General features: G+C 37.9%; 1 protein-coding gene across 1 annotated transcript in view; it reads right to left on the reverse strand.

The window, feature by feature from the left end:
- Nucleotides 1-11,002, reverse strand: part of FARP2 (FERM, RhoGEF and pleckstrin domain protein 2) — a 77,231-nt gene that overhangs the window by 42,090 nt on the left and 24,139 nt on the right. Inside the window, 4 exon segments of the mRNA XM_009573377.1 lie at nt 2,789-2,808; nt 6,277-6,395; nt 8,630-8,727; nt 10,244-10,322. Coding sequence (XP_009571672.1) covers nt 2,789-2,808; nt 6,277-6,395; nt 8,630-8,727; nt 10,244-10,322 — 316 coding nt within the window.

Raw genomic sequence — 11,002 nt, forward strand, 5'->3', positions numbered from 1 at the left:
AAACTGCCTGCATCAGTTCAGGGGTCCTGACAGGCGGTTTAGGATATTCCAAGAACAAACAAATGCTGCTGTGGAAATGCAGGAGTTCTTGCTATGAACATGCCCCAGTTACGCTGCAAAGTAAGAAAGTCCTTATGACAAACACAAGCCTGTCACCTGACTAAGGTAGTCTCTGAACTAAAAACATACTGCAAGTCAGCACTACCGGCCCATTTTAGGCACAAATAGGGTCCAGGCCTAGCTAAGGCAGGAGGCGGTTCTGCACAGGAACACAAGCAGCACAGGAGCTGCCAGGGCACTGGGACCAGCGAGGCTGCTTCAGCCACAGCTGTATGAAGTGACCCCTGCACCCCTACTGAAAATGATTAGAAATAATAAATATTACATTACTTCCAAGCAAGTGCTGCATGAGCCACCTATGCTAGCGCATTGATTGAATTGTTCCTGCAACGCGCAAGTTTGCTAGGATAAATGTAATGGTACAAGGAAGACACAGGAGATAAAAATTGATTATTATTCTATTTACACCAACTAGTACTGAAACCAGATTAGATTCCTGCAAACACACAGACAAATGTTAAAAATCCTGTTCTCCGACAAAGGCCTTCCTTCCATAAATCTGTGTTTCGTTTCATTAAAACAGATGACAAACTATTTGTAGCAAGATCTATTTTTGTGCACTATGTAGGGCCAACCACAACATCGGTACTAAATAAATTCTCCTGCTACCCTGACTTGCCTTTCTAGGCATGTTCCTTAAAAACACCTCCTTCTACCTACCTATAGTCATGTTTTATATTAAACAACTTTTCTGCTCCATATAGATTTCTTTTAAATATAAATTGAGAATATTAAAGTGAATGATTATTACATTTGAGTTTATCAGAAACAGGGATGATGACAATACATATTAACTGCATGCAGGAACTGTCTCTAAAATTCAGAGTGCAATTATGAAACTTGTTTAGTATGCTAACATTTTAAAAATGGAAGTTGTTAAAACAAACAATGCTTCTTTGATTCTTAGTAAAACGCCCCTTAGACTAAAACACACACATACACAAAAACGCACTGCTAAAGTAAGCCTGAACACACATACATTCGACGACAGGATTTCAACAGTTTTCTATCGCCTTATTCATTCTGGGGGTGGGGGGTGGGGGGCCAGAATCTAAAACACTACAACAGGAAATCAAAAATTTTTTTTTGCCAACCGGAGAAAGCAGGGGTTCAGTGAAGTTCCTAACTTTAAAAGTTCAGTCCATATTCCAACCTTATCCAGATGTCAGTATTATATGACTGTGTATGTATAAAGGGATTGTAAAGAACAAACACAGAGGAACAAAAATCCGATTTCAAATGGAAAAAGAAATGCCAAACTACATACAGTCTTATAGTTGCATTTCTACCAGTGTTATCACCACTAGGTACTAGTTATGCCTAAGAGCTGAAACTGGTAAAGCAGATTTCTCTTCCCCTTACTGAAATGAGTAATGCTGGAATAAGTGTTTTTATACTGGCTTTAAGTGTCACTAGCATTTCTTCCATAGATTCCTTAAATGCATCAAAATAGCTTAAGTACCATGGTTCCCGTTTATTAAACACATACAAGACAAAAAAGGTAGGTCGTAAATATTAATTTTGGCCACAGCTTCCTGAATTACACGTTAAGAGCACTGTGTGTAACTCCCACCTACACTAATTCCTGCTATAATTCTTCTGAATAGAGCGACATTAAGAATGAAAGTGGTGCTCTGTCTTTTAAAGAGGATGCTGAGGATGCTAAGGTTGCTGGAGGTTGGAAAGGGGGGTTAGAAGGGAAGGGAAACAAAAATTAGCATAAAATGGCAACTAGAAAATTGGAGCTATATAGTACTAAAAATTCTTCATAAACAGTCCAGTATAACTGATGCAGAACCACTGACAGTTATTCTACGTTCCATTAGATATGATCCAAACCACAGCGCATCTCAAAGAATAAAAGAAAATAATAATTTTAAGAGTGTTCTCATGCACACAACCTGCCTGTACCTACCAAAGCAGGAAGAGCCTTGAGTGGGGAAAGCCGGGAGCGATGCCAGGCAGCTCGTGCTGCACCACAAACGGTTACAAATGAGCAGCAGTTTCAGAGTAATTACCCTCAGATGTTTGCTGCAGACTAAGCTGCACAGACCAGCCTGAAAACAATCTGGTCTAATTTTGTTCATCCATTAAGCAGATAAATCTACTTAATCTTCCCCAGGTCAATGGACAACAGACTATCTATTACAAGCAAAAACTGCTGTCAATGTAATAGGTTTTAGTGTTAGGGTTCCTTACCTCCATCTAGACAAATATTGGTACCATGTTACAATATTCACATGGCAATCGGGGCGATCAATTCAAAATAAATGCTGTTAAATGTTAGGTGATTTACAGAGCATTTAAACCCAGTGATTAATAAAGAATTTTAAAGATGAAGTGTCAAAACGCTGCATGTGTAGAAATTGTTTAGACTACATAGCAACCTATAGTTTTTCTAATTTACAAACAATTTAAAGAATTTAAATCATGGACAGCTAGGGTAACAAGTTGTGAAAGGACATGAGGGATAACAGTAAACGTAAATATAAGTCTATCAAATCTTCTATTTTTTTCCTGATTTATGTATGTACACACAAACAAAAAACCCACAGCCATCTGAATGCAAGCAAATTATGTTATGTTTAATTCTGGACCACACTCACTCTGCAGCAAGTATTCTCCTCACGCTACTTGCAGGAAGGCAGTAAACGTTGCATTTTGAGTGTCTGGGGTGCCAGGATTTAACTGCACCACCACCAACACACCATCTTCAAAATATAAACTTTTTTTAAAATAAACTATAGAAATAAAATAAGTAAAGTTAATTCCGGCTCTTGGTGAAGCAACTAAGAAATGTGCTATACCAAAAATATAACTCATCCTGTTTACTGTTACTACATTTGCAAAGTTAAAAACCAAATTTCTATATTTGTGAAAGTAAAAGAAAGTATTTGTAGAAGTGAAAGAAACAAAGGATATTTAATAGAAAATAAGCTTTCAATTCCCATCTTTCTGAATACAACATCCTCAATACATTTTATCTTCTTTTGATAGAGAATGGATTGGATACACAGATTCTGTTTTATTCAGCTTTATGTTCTTCTACCAGTTCTGATAGCTACAGTGAAGCAATAAAAAAAAAAATTTAAAAAAAAAACCAAAACCCACAACTTTCTAACGTGAAGAGACACTCCACAGCGTCATCCAAAGAGACTGCAAAGGCATCCGCAAAGGCATCCGCATCCTCCTGCTCCAACTCGCACACGGCGCCAGAAGGTGTCCTGCTGCAACTCCAGCCCAAGAAAGCCAAATCAACGCTCCTGGCTTGGCACAACACAGAAACCCCTGTAAACTGGTGTATGAGTAAGTGCGTTCAAGGCAAAGCAAGGGCTGCAAAGAAGGAAGACGGAGGCAGAAAAAAGATGATGCAGTAGCGATCTGGAGATGAGCCATCCTGCCAGAAATGGATTTTTTTTCCTGGAGGCTCTGTTTATATGAGAAGTCTCTGTCAAAAGCAATCATCAGGGGAAGAAAGTATCAGTCCGCTAAAGGCAAGTTGGGGAATAATAAGGTCAACTGAAGGAAATAAAAAATGAAAATAAAGCACAAAAATAAAAATATGACGCACAATGAGAGAGAGAAGCATTTTGTCCATTTAACCGCGCTGCGCATCACCAGGAAGGAGACGAACAGCCGAGGTCCATGCTCCTGCTTGCTCCTTGGAACAGAAATGAGGAAAAAATGTGTCTAAACTCTGAGAAAACATGGGACCTTCACAACTCCTACTAAAAATGGAAAAGGGTGGCCAATACTCCCTGGGTAAAGGAAGAGAGAAGAGACATGTAAGGAAGTCACAGCTATTTTTAGGATTGCAGTGCTTCCAAAATTACATCTCTTTAACAAAAATTTTTCCAAAGGTGCAGGGGGATTTAAAACACGCATCCAAGGTACTCAGGTATCACTAATGTTTGATTGTAACCTTTTCTAACCATATGCCTCAGCTTTTAACCTTACCGTGGTTTGAATGTACACTTCTAAAACATTGCTTTAAAATAAGATTTGCAATCATTTTAGTAATACGGCTGTATTAGATGCAATTCTCATTGAACTAATGAAAGCACTTATGAAGCAAGGCATCTTTTCCTGTTAACCTTCCACTGACTTCTTCCTGACAGGCAAATATACAAACTATCCTTACTCTAAAGAGTGATTAGAAGTAACTTGTTTGAAAAAATCTCAAAACTAATTAATAAAATCACCAGTTCCTGACTCACTCAGAAGACAGCCATGACCTTTCCATCAAGAAAAGTAAACCGAGAAAATTCCCCACAAGCAGAAGCAACTCAATCGGATCCAGGCACGTGATTAACAAAGGGCTGTTCTCGGATAAGTACATCCAGACCATGCACAGAACTACAAAATCACACATTTCATCTCAAATTTGAAAGCCATCAGCCTATACTGCATGATGTCATCAAACCCTTTCATGAAGCCATTTGTAGCTTTAGATTCCACAGCATCTTGCAGCAATAAGTTTCACAATGTCATTAGAAGTTATACGAAAAGGACATTCCTCCTTTTCTTCTAATTTGCTTTGAAGTTACTGCCTAATTGTTTCAGCACTTTTCTTTTGACATGAGAAAAATAATGAAATATTTCTGTGCAATTAATGGTTTCCCTTCCTCAGCTACCTTCTCCCAAGGTGAAGAATCCTAGCATACATTTTAATTTACTTCAAAATTACTTCAAATTACTTCAAAACAACATTTAGTTTGTTCCTTAATCATTTCCACACGCACCGCAAAGGTTCAAAAGCAGAAAAAAAGTAACAAACACCTGATTTCATCAAGAATCAACAAAGCTGAAACTCCATCAGTACTGATAATTTCAGTACAACTGAAAATGAGTGATTATAAAAAGCAAATAGTTAATTATTGAAATTCTCAGGAACTGATTTTCTAATAATACAGGATGTGTCTTAGCCTTAAACACAGATGCTACCCTGAAAAACCTCCTTGTTCTGCCTTAAAAGAAAGTCAGTCAGTAATAATCCCCAAGTTTACCCACACAGAGCAAAAGGAAAATTAAAAATTCTAATACAGGACTTAAATTACAACGCATAACCATGCACAATGAACTGTGGTGTGGATATTCACAACTAATAAAAGCACGTCAAATTGTTAAATTCTAATACACAAGGTCTCAAAAATTACAGAAAATAAAGACCTATCAGTTGAAATCAAACCTCTATCACCATTTTATCAAACACCTTCTCTTGATTTAACCTGCTGACTCTGAGAACTGCACAAGCAAGGTTAGGACTATTATAGCAGGTAATAGTCTGAACATTCTCAGCAATATTAACATCATGTGCTTAAAAGCCTAAAAGAACGAAGCTGTGGCAAATACAGATCGTGCAATGCAAACCCTGATCTTCCAAGTAGTATTCTGGTCACAACAGAGCCTCCCTGTAGGTTGACGAGCACCATGTCGACTGTCCAAATCTTCTTACTTATCAAAATATTTTACACTGCGCACACCAAGCTTAACATTTTAAGACCAGCCAGATTAGACCATAAAACACACGACCTTACTGTACACTGAATGCGCATGGTGGGAGAAGTGGGCATTTCAAATAATAAAGTATTAGTTTCTGCGGTTCCTGACTGTGTGTTGGAATTAATTTTATATTTGTGGCAAATAATTTCTTTGCCCCAATAAACTTTACTTATTTCAAAAATACTCCAGCTGTAAGATAAGGTATTGCATAAATTCTGATGAAAGTTATTTCTCCCCCACCGCCTCCGTCCTCCTCCATTTCCTTTATGCTTAATGAGTACAGAATGAGTACAATGCAATTGATTTCTAATTATTTAAACAAAAGCAAGACCTATGCATTTGACAGCAAGCTGAACTTAAACTTTGTAGACTGGAAATTCTGAAGAATGATTTTGCCTAAAACCATTATTACAAGGTAGCTTTCTTTGGTATGTTATTAAAGGTACACTGAAAAATCGCTTTAGAAAATCTACTGCCCGACAACTCTGTCCTAACTATGTAACTATTGCTACATTCAACTTTTCTTCTTAGATGTAAATGGTGTTTAACTTACACAATCTTAACGTCATCCTATCGCGCAGCATGCTCGATCTCTACCAAGCGAGTCCATCTGCTGCCCTGGAGTATACATTAGGGGTATACATTAATCCTCACTTACACATGCTTCCTGTGGAACTCCAGAATCTTTCCTTCAATTCTTTCCTGGTTTGGCAAATACTGGTTTATTTTAAGGTGTTCTCGATCCTCTGATTCATCAAAATCCCCTATTTCAGCTATTACAGAAAACAAAACAATGTTAGAATAAGAAGAAACAATGGAAAAGGAACGAAAATATTTGGTAAGGAATTAGAGAGACCCCAAGAGTCAGAATATATTTTCCTTTAAGTGCTTCAAATTTGTACATTACGCTTTGTATCCACCTTCATTTTACAAAACACTCACATTTATTCCAAGCAGACTTCCTGGGGATTATAGCAGTATTTGAACATCATTTAGAAAATTTAGACGTCTTTACAGTCAAAGATGTGAGACTTGCAGAAGACCCATGAGGTGGTCTAAACATTTCTTCCTTACAGATACCTCATACCAAACCAGCATATTTCAACTTAATTTTTCCAAATACATGTGAAATAGTTATGGATAAGCCTACTTGGGAAGAGGGCAAATTAGATTTTAGGAACTGTCCAAAAATAAATATGTAGCAAAAAGAGAAAGCAGTGTTATGTGACTATAAATCCCCACAGCACATACATCTTGAGTTTTGGTCTCTCCTTCATATATTCACACCTTTCAGAAATGATGCTGTGGATTTAGGAAGAGATTTACAGAAGAAAAAAGCATGAATCAAAACTGTGGAACAGCTTCCATCTGATAAGACATGAAAAGTTTGGAAGTCTTGGAAGCCACCAGAAGTCTTTGGCTTGGAAAAGAAAAGCATGGGGCAGGTAGAACATATGGCAGACGTATATAAAAATTACAAGTTGAATAAATAAATAAGTTTTTAAAAAGTTATTTACTTTTTCTGATAATAAAATATGAAGTTACAATACTAAATTAAAATGCAAAGCTTTTTAAACGACAAAAGGATATAAGTTATCTTACAAACGTCCCAAAAACTAAGCTGTGAAGCTCATTTTCATGGAAGGATGCCAAAAATATAAGCAAATCCAAAAGTTAGACAAATGCATGGAAGAAAAGTTCATTAAGGGCAACTAAACACAGAGATGCAGAGTCAATCTTTGACTTAGAAAGGCCACGTGCAAAGATTACTGGATGGATGCAACAAAGGAAGTATCACCATATGCTTGCTCCGTTTCTGAGGGCTTCCCCATAGCATCTGCTATCAACTACTGTCAGAGAAAGGAGAGTGGACTAAGTGAACTAATAATCTCATCCAAGGCAGCTGTTCTTAAAAAGAACACAGCAATATCCTGTTTAAAATCAAGCCAGCATACAAAACAACAAGAAAAAAAAACTGAAAGGCACTTTTGTAAAGTAATTTATGTTAAAAATAACCATATTCTTTCTCACTTCTAATTTTCTAGCAGGGTAGAAGCAAGCTAAGCAAGGCCAGATGCTGAGATTTGCTCACCAGCTCCACACTGCACTGTGGAGTGCAGAACTTATGCTGCAAAATCACGAGCAGATTTTAATTGTGTCACTCACTGATGGCATGCACACAAGATAGATTTGCTCTTCCAATAAAATCACCATAACTAATATTATTATAATTGTATTGTTATATTACAGTGCAGAATTATATAACTAATAACTATTTAGCAGTGCATGTGTGAAGAAGTATCATTGAACAGCTTTTGTTTCAAGCCAGCGAGGAGGCACAAAAACCCATTTCTGCAGCTCAGGTTACAGATTTGTAAATGCTGTATCACTTGGCTGCTGCTCGAACTGATTTGGTGCCTGAACCCATTCAAGTTTTTCAACCTGTTCGTCTTAAAGGCCACGTTTTTAGGTCTTTAGGCACTTACAGGCTGAGTGAGCAGCAACATGGAGAGCTTCCAAATCAATTGCTTCCCATTTCCATTTGCACTCCCAAGCAAGGAGGAAAGCTGCTGACAACCCTACTTATTGAACTTGTTCTGGCACGTTTCTAGTTTTATTTCAGCCCAGTCTCTACACACTTATCTCCCCCCAGCCACAGGGAAATTGAGAAACGAAGCATGGAGGCAAACGGAGGCAGCTGTCTGGAAGATAAGGAGTGCTAATGACCCCGTTTGCAAAGCCAGGGAAAACAGACAACATGCAAGGGGTTTGGTTTCGTACAGTCTCCACGAAGCCAAAGTTATCTCGCACATAAGCACCAGCTGTTCCTCACCACAGCCAGCCCTGATGATAATGCCAGTGTTCAAAATCAACGGGTTTATTGCATGCACAGAAGGAAATACTGTGAGACAGAAAATGCTTTTAGTTACCAAAAGCTTCTGTACGCTATTTAGCTGGGGTTAGCAATGGCAACATCACCCGATGTCACCACAGTGGAGATACTCACATTGCAGAAGGTGAGAGACCAGAAGAGCGGCTGTATTGTCGCTGCAGGTCAGTCGTTCCTCTGCCAAGTCTCTCTTGATTTGCAACGCAAACAGGTACCTGAGAGAGTTACAAGTACCGGAGTTACAAGTACCACCTTGACATGTGAAAGAACAGTAAAACGACTGAACAGTATTTTATAAAACCAGCATCTCCTAATTCTTCCTCTCTCCAAAACCAAGATAACACAGAAGCCTTGCTACCAAGGACGGTCAAATCAAACCAAACAACCCGTGACCTAATCCAGTGCAATTTATCAGCATAAGTGAACATGCAGGGACAAGGAAGCAGAAGGAAAACCACACTTTTAACAAGATTGATTTGTGAAGCAACACAGCAGCTGTAATTTTTAGCTGGAAAGAAACTTAATGAACACTTCAAGTGATTTTATCTGTTAGAACAAGGATGGGAGAACATCACTGATTCCAGTATCTTGTTAGGAAAAATAACGAGCATTTCTGCTAGCTCTCAATTAATTTACTCAGTGGTTGTATTTTCCAGGACTATAATGTTATCAGCCTACAAAGACAGTAAGAAATTAAATTGCCTTTTCTTATACCGCTATATTCATTTAACTAAAGTATTTCCCAAATCAGTGGCTAAATCAGATTTCTATTTAACACTTTTGTATAAGTAATAAGCCGCCTGCAAAACACAGAAAGATAGAAGAAAAACGTGGCAGCCTTGAAAGTGTGCTGATAAGGATTGATTTAGTAACCTAAACTAATTTTTATATGTTTTTATGAATGTAATGCTGGCAAGTCTTTTGTGCTTTCCTTTTTGCTTGAAAGAAGGTATAATAAGGACTCCAGTAAATAGGCAACAACTCATTACTATAAACGTTTGAACTGACAGACTGATCAATATTCTTTATCGAATTACACCCTGAAAGAGAACAGTAATTTTTTTTTTAAAGAAGAATTAATTTTAAAACATTATGTATCACATTCTTGAGGCAAAGAGATAATAAAAGGTATACATTTTGAATGTGGGTGGGTGTTTTAAATTTTAAAGTACTGTAAATATGTATTAAAGACTTCTATAACGTATGCTCTGTTTTCTGCATATCTGGCTGATATCTTGGTTTCTTCAATACACTCACAATATAGTGTACATATCATTAATAGCATTATGAAATATCTAGAGCTCTAAGCACCGACCAGAATTCCACAATAAATACTCCAGACAAAAACAGTAAAGCGTGTTTGCTAGTTGTAGAATACTTCACGTGTGGACTTCGGAAGTTTAAATGATAAATCATTTATTAAAATAGGTCCTGATTATTTTATACAGGTACTGTTTATAAATATGAGTATTTCCCCTGTGCCCTGTCTCTTTTGACACTATGATGTTTGGCAAGCCTTAACCTGCACTGTTCTCCGTCTTGAAAAATATTTTTTCTGGTTACATTCATCTGCCAACATGTGTCTGCTAAAACTGTGACACTAATGAAAAGTGCTCTTTCACTCATCTTCAACATAAGTTTTATTTGGAAACAGATGCAATGTCCTCCTACTCTTACCTTCCTTTTGTTTCAGTAGGTAATGCAAACCAAATTCTTCAAAAAATACTTTACCTAGTGTACTCCTCTTGCAACTGACCCGGGTCTGGAGGGAAAAACTTTACAGCTAGACGAAGCATTGTAGTCTTTGGTCCTATAAAAAAAGTTAGTCATTTCACAAAAAACCCTTGTTCTTCATAAACACATGCATGTTATGTTTTCCAACATGCACAGAAATACAACACACATGAGGTCTAGCCAGCTTGCAGCTTGCCAGCTAACTATAGCGGGCCTATGGAGTATAGATCGTCCATGTCAACAGAGGTACAACAGATAGTTCCTCTGAAAACGATCTATACTACTTCCAAGGCAAGTCTGCAGACTGAATGCTGTAAAAATAGTTTTGTGCAACATGAAAGCTGTAATACCCCAAAGCAACTACTTGACTGCATACAAAGGCATCACAGGTGACCCAGTGAGAGGTTCCCAGAAGAGGAGGAGGGTGGAGACGCATCCCACAGGCTCTCCCAACACCAGCCGCCACGTCAGAGCTGTCAACGAGTTGAATGCATGAGTCCGGCCAGACCCAGCTGGCTCCCCACGGAGATAAAAGTGCATTTGCAGCCTGCTCCTGACATGCCTGTTAATACCCATTTCTTCCCATTTTTTATACTGTTCTTGTCAATCTCGACAATAGGGAGAAAACTAATTTAATGTTTAAATCTAAACAGAATCCTAAGTAACTATTTGGAATAGTCCATAATGCTCTGTGTAACATTTTACAACAAGAAAACCCAACTGCGACTGGACCACATTAACAGTTTCAGCATCACA

Source organism: Fulmarus glacialis, unplaced genomic scaffold, assembly GCF_000690835.1.
Source record: "Fulmarus glacialis isolate BGI_N327 unplaced genomic scaffold, ASM69083v1 scaffold9142, whole genome shotgun sequence".
Lineage (NCBI taxonomy): Eukaryota > Metazoa > Chordata > Aves > Procellariiformes > Procellariidae > Fulmarus > Fulmarus glacialis.